General features: G+C 40.2%; 1 protein-coding gene across 3 annotated transcripts in view; it reads right to left on the bottom strand.

Annotated features, from left to right (window-relative positions):
* Positions 1 to 27,662, bottom strand: part of LOC124798409 (GATOR complex protein WDR59) — a 283,785-nt gene that overhangs the window by 134,138 nt on the left and 121,985 nt on the right. For all 3 annotated transcript variants that reach the window (XM_047261802.1, XM_047261803.1, XM_047261804.1), the window contains exons 12-15: positions 24,642 to 24,731; positions 20,098 to 20,248; positions 11,678 to 11,904; positions 9,287 to 9,444 (exon numbers count right to left, since the gene is read on the bottom strand). In XM_047261802.1, the coding sequence (XP_047117758.1) occupies positions 9,287 to 9,444; positions 11,678 to 11,904; positions 20,098 to 20,248; positions 24,642 to 24,731 (626 nt within the window). The remainder of the gene's footprint in view (positions 1 to 9,286; positions 9,445 to 11,677; positions 11,905 to 20,097; positions 20,249 to 24,641; positions 24,732 to 27,662) is intronic.

Raw genomic sequence — 27,662 nt, 5'->3', positions numbered from 1 at the left:
ATGCAATGTCCTTCTCCATTCGTCTAAAAAGTATGGAAGAATAAGCAGTGTATTCATGAACAGAACAGTAATTTGGAGAACATAACTGATAATGAAATAGTGGAGAGGAAATGCTGTTTGACCAAATGTTGGACATGGCTACTGGCATACACATGTCTATCGCTGGATTTAATAAACAGCAGAATACAAGGAAGTAGAGGCACAACAGCGGTCGGAAGGCTGTATTTACCAGTGGCACTCCTGGACAATACACCATATAACATGAAAAATGTTTTAAGCAACATAATACATGTCTACACTGACCAGACACATTAATGTGAACACCTGTCAAAAACCTGAATAACCACCTTTCACAGTGTGAGATATGCAGGAAGAGAGTTATTGAGGTTCTAGAAGGTAACAACTGGGTGTGGAGCCACACTGACTCCATTGCCATGGCCAGCTGGACTAATTTTCTTGGTTGAGAATCCACAGTGCAAACAGCCCGACTGAGGTGGTCCCACAGATTCTAAAGTGGGTTTAAATTCGGGGAGTTTGGTGGCCAGAGGAGTATGGATAACTCATTATGGTGCTCTCTGAACAACACATGTACACAGAGCTGTGTGACAGGTTGCATTGTCCTGCTGGGAGATGGCACCATGCCGAGGACAACCAAACTCCATGTAAGGGTGGACAAAGTCCCAAAGATAGATCTGTACTTCTGTTGATTCCTTGTGCCTTTAGGAATGGCGACATCACCCAGGGAATTCTACAAAAACATTTCCACATCATACATACCAATGGCCATCTGTATGATGGACATAACACATGTTTCATCTGAAAAGGCCACTTGTCACCATTCAATGGGCATCCAGTTGCAGTACTGGCATGTAAATTCCAGCCTTTGTTGCCAATGAACAGCAGTCAGCATGGGTGGATGAACCAGGCACCTGTTGTGGAGGCCCATACGAAACAACATTCACTGAATGGTGACTGAGGAGACACTGTTGGTAGTCCCTTGGTTCATGGGTGGTCAGTTGCTCAACAGTTGCACATTTATTTGCTCATATATATCTCCACAGCCATTATTCATTCCTGTCATCCATAGTCCGTGGCCCACCATAGTTGCCTCTGTGCCAGTTTTGTATAGCATCATATTGCCATGCACTGTCTACTTTAACCATGCCAGTACAGGAACAACATCCAAACTTGGCCATTTCAGAAATGCTTCCACCCTTGTCCCAAAAGCTAATGTTCATGCTCTTTTGTAAGTCAGATAAATTGTTCCGTTTCTGCATTACGACAATGACTGCACTGTTTTCAGCACTGACATTGAACATACGCATTGGTCACATTAATGTGACTGGACAATGTGGTTCATAAATTATTCCATGTAATTTAAAAACCAAGGTGTATCAACAGAGTAGTCTTGTGATTAATTCTCTTGTTTCAATCATGTTCTTTCTGTTCCCTGAATCTTGCCTTATGCCATTAAGTGATAAATAACATATATATGTCTGAATTGTGAATTTATAATGCATGTTCTGGTTTTTCCATTGCTCTTATCTTATGTACCTCTGCTATAAATAATGCATACATGTGTGTAAAATGATGAATACATCCAAAGAAATTTGTCTATAGATGACTGAATGAAGTATCATGTGTTATGGTGCATGGATTTCTGCAATAATGAGCCTGACTGGGAATTCAGTCAATAATACCAAGTGAGATGTTGATTACTGTCACAAAAGAAGTGGGTGAAGATGAAGTAGGCCCTACTAAAATACGCCCTGCTGTCCCCAAAGAGATGACTGGGGCTACCTATGGACACATCTTGTGGAGTAATCTGCATGGAACTTCACTCATGAAAGCTCATTTCAAGAAGACTCCACATAACTTGGTTCAAGTCAATATTAAAATGACACTGCAAAACCTACAGAGGAATACAAACAATGGAAGGAGTGAATGTAACTGTTTAATGAAGCATTAAGAGGAAGAGAGGTGCATATACATGCCTGAATTTGTTGGACTTTCAGAGAGTATCCTTATTCTGAAACACATGCATGCACTCATATACCTTAAGTTAAATTGTCCTGGCTGGCAATACTGACTCAGAAGGGCCACCAAACTCAACCCTCACCTCAATAATGAATAATGAAGTTGTCCATGATGATGTCACCCCGCCCCCTCCCGCACTCCTACCCACTCTCTCTCTCTCTCTCTCTCTCTCTCTCTCTCTGTTTGTGTGTGTGTGTGTGTGTGTGTGTGTGTGTGTGTGTTTTGTTAACTCTGAAGACTGATGCTACCTTCACTTCGTCCATTATTAGCCCATCTCAATAAATCTGATGGTAGGGATACAAAGCAGTGACTGAATAGAGGTGATAATAGCAGTTCTGGAAACAATGTTAAGTAAACAGCACTAAGTAGCAGTAAATGTGTTAACCATGTTAGTACTGCCGTAACAGTAATATTTGTTTTGTTGTTTCTGTTATGATGTTAAAATAATTGGGACACAGAGGTAGAGATAACACAAATTTGAGGTTCATAGAGCCTGACAGATTTTGGAATGATAATTATACACTATGACATAAAATAAATACTCTTTTACAGTGGCTGCTTGTAGTTTCAAGGTGGATATTTCTTTGTATAATTTATACAATGAACCTGATACAGTAGCAGAAGCTACAAATGATAGTAATGGATATGGCAACTCATTACAGCACTGTAACATGGCAGAGTGCAATAACATTTACTGATTTGTCCGAATTCATATCAATTTGAATATATGATACTACAGTAGCACATTCTGTTCACACACTATGTGCACTGATTAAATTATGTATTTATTTGTGTACCATTGCGTGAACTTTAGTTCAATTTATACATGATATTTATGTAACTCTCAATGGAAAATGCAGGATTGAATGAAACAATATTAAGAAAAGGAAAGTTCCTCCTCACCATACAGCAGTGTGGCTTCAGCTGCCAGAGACTGCAGTCTGTGTGTGTGAGTGTGTGTGTTTGTCTATCTGTCTGTCTATTTTTCACAAAGGCCTTGTTGGGTGAAAGCTTATTTTGTGACAGTCTTTTTGTTGTGCCTATCAGTGACTCAGCATCTCCACTATAAGATGAGTAGCAACTTTCCTTTTCGTAATATTGTTATGTGACTCTCAATCACCTATACAATATTAGTATATGCACTGGAGAATTTTACAAACTTTTTGCATTACCATCAGGACAACAGTAATTGCATCAAGTCTTAAAATCTTTATACACTAAAAGCTGTAAGTTGGTTGAATACAATTTACACATAGACACCGAAATTATGTAAGCATTAAACTGCACATCGTAATTTGGAAGTAAACTAAATATTAGTGAAAACATTGTTACAAAAAGAAGTATAACTTGAAACAAAGCTACTAAGGATTTGTAAAATATTTCTTTAACAAATGCATCCTTATAATATGAAGTGATTTATGATGTACATAACTTTTTCCAAGGTTATATTTTTAACTGTAAACCAATTAATAAGTATGTTCGATAATGCTTTAAAATCTAAACCATTACTGGAATGTTATTTAAGATGATGTGGCGGTGACCACGTGAGGCAGTCTTGCGTCAGTTTTTGACCAGTCTTTGTGAAGCACCAGACACCATAATTTCTGTAAAACTCATTGTAAATCTCTTGTTTTGTGAATATATAGAAAAAATATAGTCAAAATTGTGTCACCCACATGGTCTGAAAATTAGAATGCTTCAAACTTCTTCCAACAAGTGGAAAAGAGTCCAGGCTACAAAAATTTTAATTGCATTAAAGCTGAGTTTTTACCAACCAACAAGAGATTTAAAATCAAAGTTAAGTCGCATAACTACAGGCTAGTCACAGCATCAGCAAACAGGATCATCACCATGTAACTAACTCAAGAGATTGACAGAAGAGCTTCTCACTGAAAGTTGACCTCCTCCACATAAAATCAGTTTGAGAATATTTAGAGAGCTTTGGAAAAATTAAAACAGATCACAGATAGGAAAACTATTTGTGAGGACTGAGTAAGGTAACTCAGTATTGTGCACTCTGCAGTGAAGGACCTCAATGGCTTGCAAAGCTTTAAGCTATTGCGCACACAGATAACGAAGGCTGCACAACAATAGTCCTTAACGTGTTTCAAGAGGGGTAATAATGTTTGACCTCATTTAAAAATCACTGTGATCATACTTAATATTTTAATACCACCAAGCAGTTCAGTTACAGCAATGTTTTTAATCTATATGACCGTCATCAGGCTAATGGCTCCAGATATGAAGAGCTGGATGGCTCCAGAAGACGTGAAGAACTGTAGCTGCTGTTTGGCATTACTGGTGCCTGACACACACTATAGATCCTACCAGCAGCTCTGTGAAGCAGCTCCTCACTTCTTCTGGAGCCATTGGCCTGACGACAGTAATTGGTATTAAAAATCAGTAACTTATTGCAATCTGTACAGATTTTTAATACTAAAAAAGTTTCTAGATAGGTAGAAACATGGCTTCTCTCCACAAGATTGGGTATTTTTCATTGTCCTGGTGACGATAAGAAAGAAGATTTTTTGGCTGCTACCTATGAGTCGCCATAACATGCTGTAATGGATCCTTTTGGGACCATCCATCTCAGCAGCAATTCTGTGGCTCTGAAAAGTTGGAACCTGACTGGCAGTGACAGTTACTCTGGCAGGAATTATCACCATGAACTTCATTTACTCTCCTTTGTAATCCAGGGGCATTTGGCACCCACTACCTCACAAGACTGCACAGTTCTCTGCAGTTAGTTGGTCGATTTAAACTTATGCAGTGCCACCTGCCTCTACCTGAAAGCAACGTTGGCATGAAGACTGTGTAATGGATGCTTCAGTGGCACTGTGACCTTTTTTTGTGATACAATTCACCTGTTCTCGGATGCTCAAATGGTATGCAGATACAGCAAGTCGGCTCTAAAGCGTCCAGCTCACCTTTACTAAGCACTCGTCACAGAGTTTATTTTTTATACACTGTTCTGTCTTGCACATGAACTGAGTGCAGAAGTAATTACCATATAATACATATTTGCCATACCCATTTTAAAATCACTTGCACAAATTAGAAATGGCCTGGTTGTTTGTTGACTGTTGTTAAAGAGTCAGTCAGAGGATGGGTGAGCAATGAAATGGAACACACATTATTTTGTATGAACGCATTAGGTATGCTTTCACACCATGAGGAGTTATCTACTGCCAGATGGTAAGTCATGTTTCATCAGCCTCCGTAGAGACAGAAAATGGTGCTTGCCTTAAAATTCCCTAATTCCTTCAATGTGGACTCACACACAATATGTCCACAGTCAAATCTAGATCACATAAAGGCTCAATAGGACAAGAGCAGACATATTCTGACTTCTTACAATGCTCTGCAAGTATCACAGTTTAAAAATGTACGAGTTGTAACGTACACTGTCCTCAGGTCCCCTATGCACGGTAGGCAAATAAGTTCTGCATCACAAATTACCGCAGAATTTTTTTAAAAATGTCCTGCTCAGGCAAACCAATAGCAGTATGTGAATGGTTAAGAAAGATCAATACAGATTTATTGGTGATGATTGAACAGAATGGTTATTCACAATGAAACAATCAAAAATACCGGATGGAATGGGACAATATTATGAAAAGGATAGTTGCTACTCACCATATAGAGGAGATATTGAGTCGCAGATCTGCCTATCTGTGACTCAGCATTTCCCCTATACAGTGAGTAGCAACTATTATTCATAATAATGTATTCAATCCACTCAAAATACACTTTCACTACTGAGGAAGAATTTGCAAAGTTTGCTGTTTCAGGAATGCCCCCTTATTCCAACACCAGCATTGATGATTATCCCTTTTTACAACTTTGATAATTTTATACCTTTTCCCATGATGGCAGAGACTGAAAAACCATTTGGGTGACGTGCAACTCTTCTTCCAAGCCTATCAGAGATGAGTCACAATCTCAGCCACGTCTTTTTCAAAGGAATCATTATGATACTCAAGTAATTTAGGTAAAGAACAGAAAATCTAAATCTGGATGGCTGGACACGGAACTGAATCCTGATTCTTCTGAATGTGAGTCCACTGCCTTAACCACTGTGCCACCTTGCTCACCTTCATCTCACATGAGCTAATACACACTGTACATATGTCAACTATGTTGTGGTCACAGTAATAAGTCAGTCAGAAGTGCCTATTATTTTGTTGTGGCATTAGTCTAATACGAAAATTCTAACAACAATAGAAACAATAATCAGCTATCAGCTGCATTTACCACACCAACATGTGGAAGAGCAATGGCCACAGGTACAATGATACTCGTGGAGTTCCGCAGTCTGAACAGAAGTGCCTAGGAATGAAAACAACCATAAAGTGCATGGCACCGGAACAAAGTTGTCTGATACTTAATACCAGTAGATAATCGACTTCTTCTCAAGTATTGAATAACAGCTTGCTAAATTGTATATGCTACTGCCTATTCTTGTTCCAAATAATGGCTCATAAATTACAGTGTCTCATCTATCCGTATTATGAAAAGGATAGTTGCTACTCACCATATAGTGGGCACGCTGAGTTGCAGATAGGCACAAAAAAAAAAAGACTGTCACAAAATGAGCTTTCGGCCAATAATAATGTTGGCAAAGGCTCCATCACTGTTGTTTTGACCACAAGGATTACCTGGCAAAAGGACTCTGTCAGCTGTCAGATTCATTCGTCTACAAATCCTGCCACAGTGACCCCATTCCAGAAATCCAGCAGAATCTCCAGTCTCTCCTCGGATCCTTAGGCCCATCCCAGAATCTTTCCCTGGAGTCCGTCTCTCTCCTACCCCCTAAGCACCTCCAACACTCCTACCTTCTACATGCTTTCTGAAGACCATAAACACAACCACCCAGGATGCCCCATTGCGGCCGATTACTGTGCCTCCACTGAGAGAATTTCTGCTCTCATAGACCAACACCTTCAGCCTATTACCCACAACCTACCATAAAAGGTACCAACCATTTCGTCCACCAACTCTCCACAATTCCCATTGCTTTACCAAATGGTGCCCTGCTTGTCACTGCTGATGTCACCCCTTTTTACACTAAGATCCCTAATACCGATGGCCTTACCGCTATTGAACACTACCTTTCTCAATGACCAGCGGATTCTAAACCAACAACCTCCTTCCTAGTCACTATGACCAACTATCTCCTCACCCACAATTACTTCTCCTTTGAAGGCATTACTTACAAACAAATCTGGTATGGCTATGAGTGCCTGCATGGCACCACCCTGTGTCAACCTATTCATGGGCCATCAAGAAGAATCCTTCCTAAACACCCAAAATCCCAAACCCCTAACCTCGTTCAGATTCAGTGATGAGACCTTCATGATTTGGATTGAGGGTGAGGACACACTGTCCACATTCCTCCAGAAACTCAACACCTTCTCCCCCATTCAGTTCATCTACTCCTACTCAACTCGACAAACCATTTTCCTTGATGTTGACCTTCACCTCAAAGATGGCTACATCGACACCTCTGTCCATATCAAAACTGTCAACCACCAGCAATACCTCCACTTTGACAGCTGCCATCCATTCCATACCAAGAACTCCCTTTCAAACAGCCTAGCCACTAATGGCCGTTGCATCAGCAGTGACGAGCTGTCCCTCTCTAAACATACCGACGGCCTCACTAAGGCCTTTACAGACCATAATTACCCTCCCAGTCTTGTACAAAAACAGATCACCCATGCCTTATATTTCCAGTCATCCACCACCTCCCAAAGTCCTATTGTCTGGCCACATAGGAGCATTCCCCACTGGACTCAGTACCATCAAGGACTGTAAAATCAGAATTACATTCTCTGCAGGGTTTCGACTACCTCTCATCATGTCCTGATATGAGAAATGACCTACCCACTATCCTTCCCACCCCTCCCACAGTGGTACTCCGCCACCCACCAAACCTAAACAATATCCTCGTCCATCTCTACCCAACACCTGCTCCCAACCCCTTGCCTTGTGGCTCATATTCCTGCAATAGACCTAGATGCAAGACCTGTTACATACATCCTTCCAGCACCAACTAATCCAGTCTGATCACAAACACCACCTATCCCATCAAAGGCAGGGCAACCTACGAAACTAGTCATGTGCTCTGGAAGCTAAGCTGCAACCACTGTGCTGCATTCAACATGGGCACGACAACCAACAAGCTGTCTGTCCGAATGAATGACCACCAACAAACTGTGGCCAAGAATCATCTAGACCACCCTGCTGCTGAGCACACCGTCCAACACGACTATCTTCATTTCAATGACTGCTTGACAGACTGTGCCACCTGGACCCTTCCCACAAACAACTTTTCTAAACTGCCCAGGTGGGAAATCTCCCTGCAAAATATCCTCTTCTGCCTCAACCTTCATTAGTCATTGTCTTTACACATCTACCCCTTCCCTGTTCCCATTCCAGCACTACACAGTCTTCTTTCCACCAATGCACTTAGTCTTTTTTACTTCTCTCCTTTTCCACTACCCCCCCCCCCCCCCCCCCACCTCTCCCCTGTGCTCCGTCTAACCTCCTGACTGCATGTAGCTGCCCTACCCTATTTCCTCCTCATCCCTGCACGCTCCCACTAGCAGCACTTTACTGTCCCCCACCCCTACCCTGCTACCTCTCGCCCTCCCCACCCCAGTCTCCTTTTTAACCCCACCTGCTTGCCTCTCCCATCACACACTGCTGCCCAGAGTCTGGCTTCAGCTGCCAGAGACTGTGGTCGTGTGTGTGTGTTGCATTTACGCACACGTTTTGTGTGTGTGTGTGTGTGTGTGTGTGTGTGTGTGTGTGTGTGTGTGTGTGTGTTTTTGACAAAGGCTTTGTTGGTCGAAAGCTCATTTTGTGACAATCTTTTTGTTGTGCCTATCTGTGACTCATCATTTCTTCTACATGGTAGTAACAACTATCCTTTTCAATAATATTGTTACATTCCATCCTGGATTTTCAGGTGTTTCATCTATGATTGACACTGTAAGACAACCAATAATTCTTCATTCATAACTTTTTATTTACTGGTTGCACACTATCTACATTCCTGAATAATTTACTAGGAAGACATAGTAGGAACCATTTATGGTTTCATTATAAACACTGGCATAAAAGCTATTGAAGTTTAACAGAAGCATTCAGGGGTACATGGTTCCATGCACAAAACAGCTTTTCTGTAAGAATTTAAAAATTTAAGTTAGTGCAATCAAAAGCAGAACTTTACAGAAATACTTACATATATTTTTCACCAAGTTCCCTATGGACAAAAAACAGGGCTGATGCATCATAAACTGTAATAACAGCTCTGGTTGATTTTTTGCTGCCTCTTGATGAGCTACTAAAGCCTCTAGTTCCACCATGCACATTTCTACTTCTTACTCTTGTCTGTTTTGTCTGTGAAATGATGAAATAAAGTGAATTTTTTTTGTCACTTACAGTAATAAAATATATGAAATGAGTGACTTTACTATTTATTCCCAAACCAGCACCTGGTTCAATGCAAGATTAGTGATTTGTGTACTACCTCCTCCAATAGGAATCAAAGTATCACTAGTTACAGATCAATAGACAGCACATAAGATTTTCTAATGTAAGATTTAGAAGTGTTCTGGTCTTATTGAAATAAGTGCAAAACAAACTGATGAACTAACAAAAACAATCATTATATGACATTTTACATCAATGTTAACGAATGGAAGTGAGAAAATCAGCTGTCCTTGAACAAATCTCTCCTATTGTTAAAATGTCGATTTGGTTGTACAAATTTAGGATAACACTGTCATCTGTTTCAAGACACCAAAGCAACTTGCAATGAAGGCTAGAGTGAAGAAATCTGTTTCTGTGCACTCAAAAATTAATTTTAATGCATTACATATGGGCCTAATTTGGTGTCGCTGTCTCCTAGAATCAGAAATGCTAAATATAATCCTGAGTGTTAACCACGTACTCTGGATTTTGCAGTTTGGATAAACAGAGTGCTTTACAGTGATTCACAATTACTTTGTCTAGAAATACAATAATTGTTGAGGATAAATTATCCCACAGCCCTTTAAGAGTGCTGAGAGGAGAAATTTCTAGATTATCTGTCCTAACCATAAGCTATATCATCCTGCAGATTATAAATGACACCTATGGGTACATGAAAACTGTATTATGTGGTAAGTGCTTCAACACAGAGGAGCTGCTGTGGTCCCGATACTGTACACAATACCACAACACACTAATAGTGAAGCACATGTAATTACCTGACTTGTTCAGACTAAAGTGATACTGATTTGATGGTTCCAAGTGTAACACAGGTACTACCCTTCATATGCTCTTTCAAGGCTCACTGATAAGAGAATCATCATTCTGTTGTGGGAACACGAAATTATATACAAAGCTTATTCAAAAAGTAAAGTACATTCTAGCTTCCTACGTATCTACTTCACTTTTCCATGCAATTGCCATTCACTTTCAGATACTTTTTGAAACTTTGCACCAGATCCTTTAAACTCTCTGCACAGATCTCCACCTGGGTATTGAACCAGCTGATGATGGCACTCTTCAGTTCCTCATTATCTTCAAACCGTTGTCCACCTATCCATTGTTCAAAGTCTGAGAAGAGAGAATTGTCACTGGGTGCCAGGTGAGAACTGTGAGATGGTTGGTCAAAAATTTCGAACAGAAATGCGTAAATTTGCTGCTGGTACAGGCAGTGGTGCATGTGCACATGTTGCCATTGGGGAGAGTGACCTTGGATGACAGTTTTCCAGTGCCATCAATTTTGGGTGGCACATCATAATTACAACATCATAATTACAGAATCAGAAAATTCATCAGCCAGCGCACCAATCATCAATCAGACAGCAAGTTTTGATCTACTTGTTTCACAATTTTATCATTTTGGATATTGGATCTTTACAAGTCTCGCCTCCACTGTCTAACCTTTCCTTGGCTCGCTACTGTAGGCTCATATACCAGGAGACACATCTGATGAATCTGACTAGCTGCAGATCCACTTGCACACAAAAACAAACAGTACACACTTTTCAACTGAAGGAAGGAACAGTGTTTGAAGAGGTTGTAGTTCACTTTCACCACTGGTCAAACAACTACAGAAACAAAGGATGACTTCTGTGTATTCATGTACAATTGACAGATGGTGCTGCACTCACACAACATTGTTTTAACCCGCCAACATTTAAATACAAGAAAATAGATTTTAATTTTCGAATATGCCTCATATTATTTGCAATAAGCACTGCTCTGCAGTCAATCATAATTTACCGCTACATATCTCATTTAGTTGACGATCTTGTATCTTAGGACATGATAATATTAAGAGCTATATGTAATGAAACACCTCTAAACAAAATGATTATCACCAGTTTGCAAGAACCCTGATACCCCTAGTGTGAAAATGGGATTATTGTAGATTCAGTGAATGACAACCGATAAAATTAAAATGTAACTCTGTGCTGAATGTGCAAGGCAGATAATGTAAGTTCTTTTCATCTATATTACTTTAAAATTCATACATTATAACCAAAAATGTTGCCCTGTTTGCATTTTTTTGAGAAAACATCATTCTATAAATGTACTTAAAAAAATAAATTTACTACGTAAGGCAGAACAGAACACTTACTCTTTCTGGGAAATAATATGATGACACTGGAAGAGGAGTATCCACAGAGTTTCCCTGGTTTACAGATGGGTAAATTCTCGAATACTGTGATGTGGTACCAGGTGAGGCACCGAGATTAAAACTGGTAAGGCTTCCACCAAGAGCTGACAAAGATCTAGGAGTAAAGCTTTCTGAACGTGTCGATAATCTTCGAGAAGAAGGAGCACGACCAAAACACACCAACATATCTGTAAAAATTAACAGCTATTAAAAACTCAGGAAAATTGTCAAAAGTAGATGTTCAAGCACTTTTGTAAAATAAGGAAAAACAACAGACAACACTATGATAATGCAGGTAGAATCTAGGATGATACGTTAAACACTTAAACACTTCCTGGTCTAATCAAGGAGCAGAAGAGGAAAGGAACATGTTGGTCCCTGTAAATTCACCTGACTCTACCACTTTCCAGCTACGCACATACCTTCAATCCCCCCCGGCCCCCAGCTCTCAACCAGGACGAATGGCCACTGCCAAACTGTGGCCAAGAGCAAACTGGACTACCCTGTGTCACAACATGCAGCTGTTCATAACATACTTGATTTCAATGGCTGCTTCACAACCAAGACCATCTGGATCTTTCTCTCCACCAGCAGTTTTCTGAATTGTGGAGATTGAGAGTTATCCTTAAATACATTCTCTGTTCCCAAAATCATCCCAGCCATAATCTACAGTAACTTACTGTCTTCACACCCTCCACCCAAATGTTCCCACTCCTTCTGTCCCATCACATCCTCACAATTCACCAAGCCTACCCTCATTGTGTGCTGCTCTCTGCTGGCACACCCATTGGTTTTTTTTCACTTTTCTGCCCCTCTCTTTTATGCTCCCTGTTTAAAAAAAAAAATGGCTCTGAGCACTATGGGACTTAACATCTGTGGTCATCAGTCCCCTAGAACTTAGAACTACTTAAACCTAACCAACCTAAGGACATCACACACATCCATGCCCGAGGCAGGATTCGAACCTGCGACTGTAGCGGTCACGCGGTTCCAGACTGCAGCGCCTAGAACTGCACGGCCACACCGGCCGGCTCCCTGTTTTACCCTCATCTCCCTCCCCCACAGCCTCTGACACTGTGCCTGGCAGCCCTGTCCTTCCACTTGCAGTACCTACACGCTCTGCCAAGTAGCGTCAATTCCTCTTCTCCCACTCATACCTTGCTATCCCTCCCCCTTCCCCACCTCACTCCAGACTGTTGCTCCCGTCCAATGCATTTCTGTTGGAGTTGGCCAGAACAACTGGAGATAGCAGTCATGTGTGCAAGGCTTGCTTGCTTGTGTAAATGTGCCTATGTTTTTGTTTTCTGAGGAAGACATAGGCCATAAGCTTTTCCCTAGGTTGGAACTTAAATAGTGGCAACACTGCTGTGGGGACACTATGCAATGGAATCTACTATTCTCACTGATAGCACACAGTGTTGACATACTAACTTACCTCTGAACAAATGGACTCGCTCATCCCACGTCACCGGCATGCGTACAATCGAGGGAAACACAGTCACTTGTGAGTGAGCGGTCTAATGTAATGCATGTTTTCAAAACAGGAATAACGGAGTTAGATCAAGACTGAATGTGCAGAGGTCAGACAGCATGACAGTGTCATCACGGTCTTCAAGTGGCGTGCGGGGAATCGGCATTGCTGAACAGAACAGTGGCACGTTGGATAAAAGCCTTCAACGAAGGTCGCAAACTGTGGCAGACACGCATCGGGCAGGTTGTCCTAGCGTCACTGAAGAAAAAGTGCATGCTGTTACCGTGTTAGTGGAAAATGATTGACACCATACGATTAGTGAGCTCGCCCACGAAACCGGATTAGTGCATACAATCGTGTCCTAAAGGAATGCCTGGGCATGCAAAAAATTGCATCACAATGGGTTCCGCAGGACTTGAGAAAATGCACAAAAGGATGCGTTACGATGCTGCTCAGATGCACTTGGAATGCTATGAGCACGAAGGAGAGGTTTTCTTACGCCATATCATAACACTGGATGACACATGGGCCACATCATATGAGACAAAACTGAAACGCCAATCCAAACAAATGGCGTCATTACCATTGGTTGCTTTGTGGGGGTTGAAGGGACCAGACTACAAAGGCCATCGGTCCCTTGTTCCATGACCATAAAAAACTATAAGGAGTAAAACCAAGTAAAAGAGGTAACAAGGGACGACATGGAACAAGAAAGACACAGATAAAGACCAGAAAACAAGGAAATAAAAGCATACAGAGTAGTACAGTGGTTGGCCGACCATGGTGTCATTATGGGTAGGCGAGAAAGTTGAAAGTGCGTCAGAGCCCGAGTATGGTGAAAGTTATGGTGATTCTCTTGTACGACCATGATGGTGTAATCCTAAGCATTACATTGCTCCACGGCAGACCGTCAATGCACAGTATTACTGTTCACTTTTGGAGCATCACCTGCAACCAGCTTTGCGCAACACTCCATCATTTTGCACGACAATGCACAGACGCATACAGCGTAAGCTGTGGCTGCTCTGTTTGGTCGATGGGGCTGGGAAATACTGTACCACCCACCATACTCCTCGGACTTAAGTCCTTGTGACTTTGATTTGATTCTGAAGATGAAGGAACCACTTTGTGGCATTCGCTTCAGAACTGTTCCAGAGCTGCTCTATTCGCACCATCAACAGAACAGGCTCTGCTAACGGTATACTACACCCTCCACATTGCTGGCAACTGGTTCTACACAACACTGGCGATTACTTTGAAAGACAGTAACAAGTGCAAACATGTAACTCTTCTGTATTGGTTGTGAATAAATAGTTGCCACTATTTAAATTTCAACCCTTGTATATAACAGTATTTTCATTGTGCCTGTCTGCAACTCTGAGTAGTAACGATCCATTTCATAATACTGTTGACGTTTTAACCTGGACTTACCATTTTTTTGTTTTTACATAAGTTCCTTTTGTGGACAGCAAGACAAACAAAAATAATGTAAAAATAATCAGATGTATATAAGATCCATGTGTGTTTTCATGGTGTTACAAATTTTCAGGGATGATGGAAGAGAATAACTTTATCAAACTGAAACAGAGGGCCCTAGTCCAGAGATGAGTGAGTTAAAGGTATAAGCAAAACTAATTCAGTGTTGCATCTGTTGACAGTAATGATTAGCACACACATTTTTGCAATAAAACAAATCATGTGTTTTTTAAAGAACATCACAGGAAGGTAGATTTCTTCCTCATGAACACCTGCATCGGATGCCCACCAAATATGATTCCACTTGATTTCTTCTTGGGAGGTCAAGTCAAAAGTCTCATAGAAGAGATACCTGTTAAGAGTGAAGAGGATCTCCTGTTAAGAATGACAATGTTCAAACAATGCCAGTGTTGTTTAAATGGGAATGAAAGAAATTTGTGCAATGATGTCACATTTCTAGAGATGTGTGGAGACATCACTTTGAATACCTATGTGAGGTAGGCACCTAGGGCGAGCTGTGCTGATAAATTACTACAAAAACAATTTGCACTTTTTACCACTATCAGTGGAACAACAGTAGATCTAAAATATTCTCATTTTCACTTACAACTCATTAGGGTACAAAATTTTTCATGGTTTTACCAGTAATGATTCTCTTTAAAGTTAGTGGATGGATCAGAAACTCCCATAGCATAGTAGAATGTAAATGAACAAGTGTGATGAAGTTTGTGTTAGTGGGGAGAGGGATAAAACAATCTTCTCAAGAATTAAAGTTCTCTCTATTTGGAATCACTATTTCTTTAAACTATGTTCTGTTGTTTTTCTATTTGCCTGTCTGGGGTATTACTTTTGGGCTTCGTGCAGAGCCGAGTGTAGTCAAGCAGAGCAGCCACAAGTGCAGCAAAGAGACCTCTGCATCGTATGCTACTCTAAGGAATATCGACAACCTGAACATCCGATGACAAAAACGTCAACTAAACTGATGTTTCTATAATGACGTTCATTTGATCACTTAAATGCTAGACCCAGTACAAGTCAGTTACTGTATGTCAAAAGAAGATTAAATCATGCATTTATCTTAAAGCTGTTGGGCTACTCCTTTATTACAGTTGCTGACTTATGAAGAATTTAAGAGGTAGCTGTAGAGAGCCTGTCGGCTCTTAGTGAACGCAGAAGTGTTTGACAGTCACGGGCTCTCGCAGACTTTGGATTAAGTCATTCTCACTGCTGTGCAGAGTAAGTGTTATAACGCGAGAATACATGAATGGTAAATTCCTTGAAGAGTCATTATCATCATGTTGAGTTATTAACTTTGCACAGTATTCTCTGTGTTTGTTTTCTTTTTAAGAATAAACACATTATTTGCTTTGTCTAACATAATTATCCTAAGAGGAGCAAATTATTCCATCAACAGCAGCCATACGTTGGTTAATATACTGCTCCAGACACTATACCTCTTCACGTATGGTGACAATCCTAATGCCAATTTTAACCTCTTAAGCCCGGAAGCCAAGAATGTACTCACCAGCTGCAGAATCACAGGAAAAACTGCATCACTCTGCCATCTGTTGATGATGGGCAACACTACTTCATCAGCGAAGAGTCGAGATGTCTGTGCTTACACACTGTTAAGATCTTTTTGGCAAGTGAGCAAGTTGGATGAAATCAGTAACTGAAAACTGTCTTTTTGGAAAAAAATACATTTGTATAGTGATAAGTGAAAATATTTAGAGGGCAACTAAATATTTCACTGCACATTGCATTTAGAATTTATCAAGCCACATAAAATGGAGAGGAAGATACACCTATAAATTTTATGCTGTGTCTCACAATGGAACTGCTGAAACTCACAAAAAGAGACTCCACTATAAGACTTTGTTTTGAATATTGCTTCAAAGTATACTACACTGGAAGTGTATTTTAAGTAATCATGAATGTTTTAAATGTAATAAAATTCTTTAGTTGACAATTCCTGTCAATTCCATTAATTTTTGTCTAATAATTCCTACACTAGAAAAATTTGAATACAACGATGCATTGCTGTATCAGCTGGCCGTGTAAACTAATGTCTGTGGGCTAGGCGTGGCACTGAAGCTTTCGCCTTGGAGGGTTAACTTAGTGAAATTGTAGAAACTATTCCGGAAGGAAATCACTTTAGATTAGAAAAACATGAATGTACACATGGGGCAATATTGACCGTCTGACATGCAAGAAGACGCGTTGAAGAAAGACAAACCTAATATAGCATTAGCAGATTTAGAAAATGCTATTTAAAATGTTGACTGGGACACATTCTTTAAAATTCTGTCAGGAATTAAACACAGGGAGCAAAATGTTATCTATAATTTGTACAAGAATCACACTATAGTCATGTGAGTCAAAAAGGAAAAGGAGGTGGTCATTAAAAAGGGAAGAAACAATTGTAACTACAGCCAGTTGGAAACATTTTTCCACATAAATGATACATGATTTGCCACTCCCACTCCCCTCAGACAGTGGAACATAAATACAAAAAAAGTCATCTAATTTTATACTGACATATTAATCATAATACACTGAGTAGTTGTGTTAGTTGTATGTAAGAGAATTCACCAGTAAGCAATTAAAAATTTTTATGCATGCTACCGAAAAGCAGAAAATAAATTTGTATGTGATATGAAAGAGAAATATTCTATTGATAAATTAATGTGAGAATGATGCCTGGAAACAAATGGCACCATAATGTGCGTTGTTTCCGGAAGTCTTGAGTGAAATTTGAGCACAATTAGCCAGGGACTTAAGTGAAAAGCTTACAATTCAAACAATGGGAAGTCCAGGATGGAATAACAACAATATTGAGATGATAGGTTTCTACTTACTATATAGAATGTGTTAAGTCGCAGATAGGTACAACGGAAACAACACTAGAAATATATAAGGTTCAGGATGAAGTCCTTCCTTAGAAGTAGACATTTCATATAACAACGAACATATACATACATGAAAACAGTAGCCATGATTGCGCATGCACTGGTGTGTGTGTGTGTGTGTGTGTGTGTGTGTGTGTGTGTGTGTGGGCGTGCGCGTTTTTTTTCCCCCCCCCCCCCCCCCCCACTTCTCAGGAAGGACAAAAAAAAAGCTTATATATTTCTAGTATTCTTTTCACTGTGCCTCTCTGCAACTCTGGATCTCCTCTATGTGATAAGTTCACATTTCAAATACACCTATACTAACTAGAGCAACATTTTCTACTCAAGCCAGTGGCAGCTTATAGGCACACATTCACATGGTTTGGTGGCAGACTCAACATTACTAGACTTTTTTGCTTCTCTTATCATGTATTTTCAATCGTGTCAGTTTTTGTAGTAATTATGGTACACACTGTGCATAAACTTTGCACGAGTGCCCCGGGCACCTTCATCAGGTTGGCACTTCAAGCAGCTGCTCAGGGCACTAGGGCCTTAAACTGTCCCTAGTTGTAACCTATACCCTACATTAATCAACCTGTACATAGGGCGTGTAAAGCAGCAAAGAAAACCAACGAAAAATTTTGAAGAAGGATTGAAGTTCATGGAGAAGAAATAAAAACTTTAAAATTTTCCAATCACATCTTAATTCAGGCAAGGGCAGTAAAGAACTTGGAAAATTGGTTGAACAGAATGGATTGTGTCTTGAAAAGAAGTTATAAAATTAATATCAAAACATGCAAAATAGAGGAATGTAGTGTGATCGAATTGAGTCATTTGATGCTGAGGGGATAAAGATTAGGAAATGGAATACTAATATCAGCAGACGAGTTTTACTATTTGGGCAGTTAAATAACTAGTGATACCAGAAGTATAGAGTATATAAACTGCAGACAGGTAATAGCAAAATACCTTTCCTAAGGAAAACAAAATATATCCCTACTATGACCTAATATAACATTAAGTGTCCAAAAGTATTTTCTGAAAGTATTCGTTCAGAATGTATCCTTTTATGAAAGTGAAATGTGAATGACAAATAATACAGACAAGAAGAATATAGAAGCTTTCGAAAGGTGTCAGTGAACTGAACAGAACTAGTTTTAGGGCACAACTTGACTACAAGAAGGGGCGTCCTGAGGCATCAAGGAATAGTTAATTTAAAAAACCGGAAACTCCAGGTTGGAATATTAACAATATAAGGAAAAGACAGATTGCTACTTACTGTAAAGATGATACATTAAGTTGCAGACAAGCAAAATTAAAAGACACTTACATATTATCTTTCAGCTACAGCCTTGCTCAGGAAAAGGAAGAGAAACAACACACCAACACACACACACACACACACACACACAATTCATTCACAGAAGCAAGTACACCTCACACACACAAGACTGCCATCACTGGCAGCTTGGACCAGAATGCAACTGTCATGTGGAATGGATGCAGCAATCAGGAGAGGAAGGGGAAGGGGCAGCAGCGTACAGGTGAAGAGTGAGAGGAGCACTGTCTGGCAGTGTGTGCAACACTAGACTGCCGACAGACGCAGTGTGGGGAGGCTGTGGGGCAGGGAGCTGGGGAAAATGGAGCCAAAAAGGAGAGGAGCAGAGAAAGATGGGTGGGTGCATTGGCAGAGGGCAGCACACAAAGAAGGTGGGAGATGAGAACAGAGAGATGGTGACAAAACTGAGGGGGTGGAAACCATCAGGTGGAAGGTCTGGGGACATTATGTTACTGTAGGTTGAGGCCGGAATAATTTCAGGAGTGGAGAATGTGTTGTAAAGGTACCTCCCATCTGCACAGTTCAGAAAAGCAGGTGGTGGAGGAGAGGATACATAAGGCCTTTCCTTCTTCATTCTATTTTACCCACCTCCCCGCCCCACAGCCTCCTGATGCTGCACTTGTTGGCTGCACACTCCGCGAGACAGCATTCCTCTCTCCCCCCACCCATACATTGCTATCCCTTCCCCATCCCCACTCCCTCGAGACGACTGCTTCCATTCCACGTGACAGCTGCATTCTGGTCCAAGCTGCTGGGAATAGCTGATTTGATAGTGGACGGAGGGGGTTGGAGGAAAAATTGTAGAGGGAAACTGAGGCTTCAGTACAGTAAGCAGGTTCAACTGGATAGACGTTACAGCAGCCGCACAGAGATGAAGAGGTGCAGGGATTGAACTAGTATGGTAAGCTGCATGAAGTCTTAGGACTGTAAACAACAACAGCAGTGTTTACAAAGTAACCCAACAATAAGACACAGTGGATCAAAATACCTTTGAGTACATGTGTAGTTATAACAGTACAAAATTTTGTTTGATCAAGAAATAGCTTTCAATAAACCTACACTTTGATGTGCTGTGCACTGTAGGAGCAGACACAAGAGCATAAATAAATAAAATAAAAAATAATGAAATCAAGAAAATACTTATTGACATATCTGAGGCTGTGAGAGGCAGGGTAATCTATTTTAAGGAGGGTTTTCAAACACTTACCAACTCCACAAAATTTTCCCCCAGATGTCCGAGGAAATGGTATGTAAGCATCTTGAAAACTGCCAAATATATTTGATGACTCAAGAAAGGAGTTTGGCTGGGAAAGATGTCGGGAGTAAACTTTGTTTTCTGAATCCTCCCCAGACGTTATCTGAAATAAACCAGCATATTATATTAAACACATAATGATCTGAATCGAAAACTACATAAAAATTGTGGTAACATCACTAAATTGATAACCTAGATACTTGAAGATAATGTCCAACTTTTACGTGAAGATTAAACTCTATAAAGAGGTGAACTGCTAAACATCTAAGTGCATTCTCTTTTGTAATATGGAATTACACCAATAGACTTAGGTCTAGTCAACTATCGCTTATGTTATTGAGCTGACCTCATTGCCGTGTTCCCCCTACATAATCTTCCACCCACAACTTCTTTTCTTAAACAAATGTACTGTAATTTGACCAAATGGGTTAGATATGTTTGCTATGTATTGTCTTTGACCACTTTTATAAATAAAACTTTTATTTACAATCTTGATTTTGATCAATGAGGCCTGGAATAGATGCAAACCATTCAACATTGTAGTTCAACTTTAAACAAGTCAATATTATAAACACATCTTGCTTTGAGATAAACATCCTGAAAGCAGGCACATTTTGATCTTTTGGCACAAAAAGTGGTGAAACACAATATTGGCATATTATTTGTCAAATCAAAGACCAGAGTGAAGATTGCAGATAGCATACTTTTCAGCAGTCACTGCTCAATACTTCTGACGGTGGTTATTGTACAAGATGCGTTGGCATGAGTATCCATACATAGATGACAACATTCTAGGTCTGTATTATAGAGGAGAGAGAAACAATGATAGTGGAAATATTATTATCAGGTAAAAAGGTTTTGTGTGTGGTAATGTGTGGACAATAACCCTAAAAGCATCAAAAACAAAAACTGTATGTCACCTCCCTAATCTTCAAACTTGCATTAGGTTCATACCAGAATCTAAACAGCATCCAAGACCAATTATATCAGTGAAAATGAATGGTGCTGTGACTAGCAGATACGTAGCAGATTCTGGACAAGAAGGAATCATGGCATTAGTACACCACAATAATGGAGATTGTTTATTTTACAAAAAACTGTGCAGTGTCAATGAGAGCATGCAAACACCACGGTAACTAGAAACCAGTGTCAAGTGCTGAAATGATGGTCAGCTGCGCTACAGTCAACTCAGAGAAGGGACGCAGCTGTCTGCTTTCGCCTACGCATGCTCTGATTGACGTCATCATCCCTTCTGGCACTATGAGTGTTACCTTGCTCACAGCACCAAGATCATATTTTACTTTGAAATTGCATGTAGCATACTGTGTAGGCACAGAGTTTGAGGGATTTTTGAGGACCTATTATTGCAATGGCACAATAGCTGAATGGTCTAAAATGTAGAGTGGCAATTTGTTGAACCAGGTTCGGTTCCCGCTGGTAAAGATACTTTATTTTTTTATTTATTTTTTTTATTTTATGCCTCACAATGATATACTATCAATTATAGAATTTAAATATATTTAAACAGGTCAATTGATATATTTAAAATTAATATATTCAATTTAGTTGTGATTACTAACATTTCAAGTCAAAAAGCTAAATGCTAGGCAGTGCTAAAAAAAAAAGTATACAATGCAATTTAGTACAAAAGTGTTTTCTGCACATAATCTGCAGATGATTTGCTAAAGAGCCCCCTTTCCAGTAGATGCCTGGAGGAGAAAGTGAGATGTAAAGAGTTAGGTAGATGTATTTCAAAAGTAACTCAAAAAAAAAGAGTGGCATGGTACGTGGCTCACTGATTTGGATAAGTAACGCTGAAAACTTCAAAATACTTACAAAATATTTTAATCAGCTTATTATATGTCCAGACTCAATCCCTAAGCTTAAATACTTAAACACTCACGAAAATCTAGAAGAAGATTTACCCCCAACTACCAAAAGAATTGAACTTATTAAAAACTTATAAAGTCAGTTCAGTGGAGAAGACACTATTCCAGCATTCATTCCAGCAGAAGTATTGAAATTTTCTCTAACAAAAATGAGCTAAAATTAAACTTTGAGAAAATTTGGAAAACAGAAAAACTACCAGGAGATTGGAAGGTGGCCTTGATACATCTACTACATAAGAAAGGCTTATATTTTAAAGAAAAAGGCAGCCACTTTTATTTCAAATAAACATAAAAGAAAGTGGCAAAAGATAGGTTACGGAAAGACACACCTAGGTTTACAGCATTTGTTGACTTAAAGAAACTGTTTGACAATGTTGACTGGAATACTCGATTTCAAATTCTAAGGGTAGCATGAGCAAAATATAGGGAGTGAAACAGTATTTACAACTTCTAAAGAAACCAGACAGCAGTTATAACAGTTCAAGGGCATTAAAGTAATGCACTGGTTGAGAAGGAAGTGAGACAGAGTTGTAGCCTATCCCAAATGTTACACTGAGCAAGCAGTAAATGACACAAAAGAAAAATTCGGAGTAGGAATTATTAAAGTCCAGGGAGAAGATATAAAAACCTTGAGGTTTGCTGATGACATAATTCTGTCAGAGACAGGAAAGGACTTGGAAGAGCTGTTGAGTGGAATGGACAGGGTCTTGAAATGAGGACATAAGATGAACATCAACAAAAGCAAAATGAGAATAATGGAAAGTAGTCAAATTAAATGAGATGGCACTGAGGGAATCAGATTAGGAAATGAGACATTTGAAGTAGTAAATGAGTTTTGCTACTTGGGCAGCAAAATAACTGATGACGGCTAAAGTAGAGAGGATATAAAATGTAGATTGGCAATGGCAAGACAAACATTTCTGAAGGCGAAAAATTTGTTAACACAGAGTAAAGATTTAGTGTCAGGAAGTCTCTTCTGAAACAATCTGGATGGAGTGCAGTCACATGTGGAAGTGAAATACAGATGAGAAACAGTTTCAACAAGGACAGAACAAAGGCTTTTGAAATGTGGTGCTACAGAAGAATACTGAAGATTAGATGGGTAGATCATGTAACTAATGCGGAGGTACTGAATATAATTGGGGAGAAAGCAAATTTGTTGCCCAACCTGACTAGAAGACGGGATCAGTTGGTACAACACATTCTGTGACATCAAGGGACCACCAATTTAGTACTGAAGGGAAGGTTGTGGGATAAAAATGGTCGCATGAGACTAAGAGATGAATACAGTAAGCAGATTCAGAAGGATGTATGTTGTAGCAGTTACTCAGAGATGAAGAGTCTTGCACAAGATAGAGTAACATGGAGAGCTGCACCAAACCAGTGTCCAGACTGAAGACTATGACAACAACAACTATTTTGTTTCCTACATAACTTTTAGAAATCAGTCTTTTTGTGTGCTAGAGGGACCTACAGATGCACCACTCTAATAAGATTTTAACACATTGCTGTGCTTGTTGATGTAGGGTTTGTGAATGGTTCTTATATTGGGGACTTTTCCCATGTATCATCCACATTTCAAGCATTAATTGATGTACTAAGCTTATGTCTTCATAGCACTTATTTTTGTGATTCCACAAACAAGGTTGCTCATTATACACTGCATGAACTGTACAATTAGTAATAACTGAAAAGCATCAGTTTGCTTATGTTCTACAGTATTAATTTTTATCGATTTTTATAATTTAATGTTAATTTTTACAATTTTTTACTGTAGAACAAAAGAAAAACTGGGGCTTTTCATTTATTATAATGTTGCTCTACCTAGAACCGACAGAAGATTCTGTTAACATGTACAATTAGTGCTAACAATCACTTTTCAGTCATATTTTGGCACTGAAAAACATGCACACAACAAAATTACCAATACCAAAATGAGAATACAATAATTTTTGACAATATAACATAATTGGATAGCTAAAAAGTCTACTCACCAAGTGACGGCAGGAGAACACACATATAAAAAAAAAAAAAAAAAGTATTACATATGCAAGCTTTCGGACCCAGTGACTCCTCCTTCTAGCAGAGGGGTTGAAGGGGAAGGAAGATGGGTGAAGGAAAAGGGATAGAAAGGTTTAGGAAAAGGGGCAGAGTTTGGAAAAGTCACCCACAGCCCCAGGTCAGGAGAAGCTTACTGGATGGCATGAGAAGGAAAGATTTTTCTTGCCTTTTTTATTCATGTGTTCTTCTGCAGAACTTGGTGAGTAGATTTTTATCTATCCAATTACAGAATACAAAAACTGTACTTTGCAATTCAGCTGCGAGGTAGCAGTTGAACAACACTAATTGGTGGTGGAAGACAGAAAGTGACATTGCAAAGTTAAAGCGACTTTTAGTGGCACGACTAATAGTGGTATTATTCAAGTGACACCACAGGAATCTGGGTGTCCATGTGCGAGTTCAGTGATGTCACTCGAGTGGCAAGTTACTTTAGTTGCAAATGTAGATACTACCTTTATGGCAAAGATTTGTGCTAGGGGACCAGAGGGATGGGGGAAAAACCCATTCTGTTTAGAAATGTAGTACTAGTTTTAATGTTCCTCGTACCTGATCTATTGTTGTCACAAGCTGCCGAAGGCATGGTTCAAGGCATGATTTATTCTTTCTGACTCTCTGCTGAGCCGTCTGTTTCATAGCCTGTTAATATAAAGCAAAAACCAAATGTAAGTATCTTCACAAATAATAGCACAATTAGTTATAACAATAAGAAAATGTTATTAAGAATATATTTATAGTGAAGCTGAGAATTGGAAGAAAAGAAAAACAGCAAGACATCAAAATTGAAATAACGATCTCTAAAAAATCTACTAAACTAATGAGTATGAATAATGATGATTATGTTGCATTGCTAATTGGTTCAAATGATGGAAACACACAAGGTGCGAACAGAAATGGAGAGAAAAACTAAAACTAGCTAATTTACACAAAGGTATGCATGTTGAATATTCAACATTGTTACGATTTAGCATACCTGTCATGTGTAATCAGTGAAATCCACACTATAAACAAGCACGTCATAGAAATATGTACTCAATTCAATAATGGAGAAGTTGTCCAAGCTCCTACTTTAGAGGGTAACATCTTCACATGGATTCTCAAAGCTAATGCATTCCATCATAATTCGTATCAGCACTGTAGTATTAAATTTTGCAGCTTTAAGTCATTCAACTGCATTTTAATGGTACATAATTAAACACAACATCCATTTTTTCCACTTCTTTCCACAACCTGGATACTCTTGTACATAAGACTAATACATTGTATATCTAAAAACAAAAAAGTATATCTAAAAACAAAGATGATGTGACTTACCAAATGAAAGTGCTGGCAGGTCGACAGACACACAAACAAACACAAACATACACACAAAATTCAAGCTTTCGCAACAAACTGTTGCCTCATCAGGAAAGAGGGAAGGAGAGGGAAAGACGAAAGGATGTGGGTTTTAAGGGAGAGGGTAAGGAGTCATTCCAATCCCGGGAGCGGAAAGACTTACCTTAGGGGGAAAAAAGGACGGGTATACACTCGCACACACACACATATCCATCCACAAATATACAGACACAAGCAGACATATTTAAAGACCAAAAACAAAGAAGATGTGACTTACCAAACGAAAGCACTGGCAGGTTGATAGACACACAAACACAAACATACACACAAAATTCTAGCTTTCACAACCAACGGTTGCTTCATCAGGAAAGAGAGAAGGAGAAGGAAAGATGAAAGGATGTGGGTTTTAAGGGAGAGGGTAAGGAGTCATTCCAATCCCGGGAGCGGAAAGACTTACCTTAGGGGGAAAAAAAGGACAGGTATACACTCGCATACACACACATATCCATCCGCACATACACAGACACAAGCAGACATTTGTAAAGGCAAAGAGTTTGGGCAGAGATGTCAGTCGAGGCGGAAGTACATAGGCAAAGATGTTGTTGAATGACAGGTGAGGTATGAGCGGCGGCAACTTGAAATTAGTGGAGGTTGAGGCCTGGCGGGTAACGAGAAGAGAGGATATACTGAAGGGCAAGTTCCCATCTCCGGAGTTCTGACAGGTTGGTGTTAGTGGGAAGTATCCAGATAACCCGGACGGTGTAACACTGTGCCAAGATGTGCTGGCCGTGCACCAAGGCATGTTTAGCCACAGGGTGATCCTCATTACCAACAAACACTGTCTGCCTGTGTCCATTCATGTGAATGGACAGTTTTGTTGCTGGTCATTCCCACATAGAATGCATCACAGTGTAGGCAGGTCAGTTGGTAAATCACGTGGGTGCTTTCACACGTGGCTCTGCCTTTGATCGTGTACACCTTCTGGGTTGCAGGACTGGAGTAGGTGGTGGTGGGAGGGTGCATAGGACAGGTTTTACACTGGTGGCGGTTACAAGGGTAGGAGCCAGAGGGTAGGGAAGGTGGTTTGGGGATTTCATAGGGATGAACTAAGAGGTTACAAAGGTTAGGTGGACGGCGGAAAGACACTCTTGGTGGAGTGGGGAGGATTTCATGAAGGATGGATCTCATTTCAGGGCAGGATTTGAGGAAGTCGTATCCCTGCTGGAGAGCCACATTCAGAGTCGATCCAGTCCCAGAAAGTATCCTGTCACAAGTGGGGCACTTTTGGGGTTCTTCTGTGGGAGGTTCTGGGTTTGAGGGGATGAGGAAGTGGCTCTGGTTATTTGCTTCTGTACCAGGTCGGGAGGGTAGTTGCGGGATACGAAAGCTGTTTTTAGGTTGTTGGTGTAATGGTTCAGAGATTCCGGACTGGAGCAGATTCATTTGCCACGAAGACCTAGGCTGTAGGGAAGGGACCGTTTGATGTGGAATGGGTGGCAGCTGTCATAATGAAGGTACTGTTGCTTGTTGGTGGGTTTGATGTGGACGGACGTGTGAAGCTGGCCATTGGACAGGTGGAGGTCAACGTCAAGGAAAGTGGCATGGGATTTGGAGTAGGACCAGGTGAATCTGATGGAACCAAAGGAGTTGAGGTTGGAGAGGAAATTCTGGAGTTCTTCTTCACTGTGGGTCCAGATCATGAAGATATCATCAATAAATCTGTATCAAACTTTGGGTTGGCAGGCCTGGGTAACCAAGAAGGCTTCCCCTAAGCGGCCCATAAATAGGTTGGCATACAAGGGGGCCATCCTGGTACCCATGGCTGTTCCCTTTAGTTGTTGGTATGTCTGGCCTTCGAAAGTGAAGAAGTTGTGGGTCAGGATGAAGCTGGCTAAGGTAATGAGGAAAGAGGTTTTAGGTAGGGTGGCAGGTGATCAGCGTGAAAGGAAGTGCTCCATCGCAGCGAGGCCCTGGACGTGCGGAATATTTGTGTATAGCCAAGTGGCATCAATGGTTACAAGGATGGTTTCTGGGGTAACAGATTGGGTAAGGATTCCAGGCGTTCGAGAAAGTGGTTGGTGCCTTTGATGAAGGATGGGAGACTGCAGTAATTATATGACATTAGTGACTGCTGTGTTATGGCACAGCCATGAGAACCGAGTCCTATTACCTCTCAACATAAGTTTCCGTCGCTGACCTCAGTACCTACAATGTAACAGTTGGTAGGTTGTCCAA

This window comes from Schistocerca piceifrons, chromosome 5 (assembly GCF_021461385.2).
Source record: "Schistocerca piceifrons isolate TAMUIC-IGC-003096 chromosome 5, iqSchPice1.1, whole genome shotgun sequence".
NCBI lineage: Eukaryota > Metazoa > Arthropoda > Insecta > Orthoptera > Acrididae > Schistocerca > Schistocerca piceifrons.
Note: the sequence above shows the minus strand (reverse complement) of the source record. Positions and strands in the feature narration are given on the sequence as shown.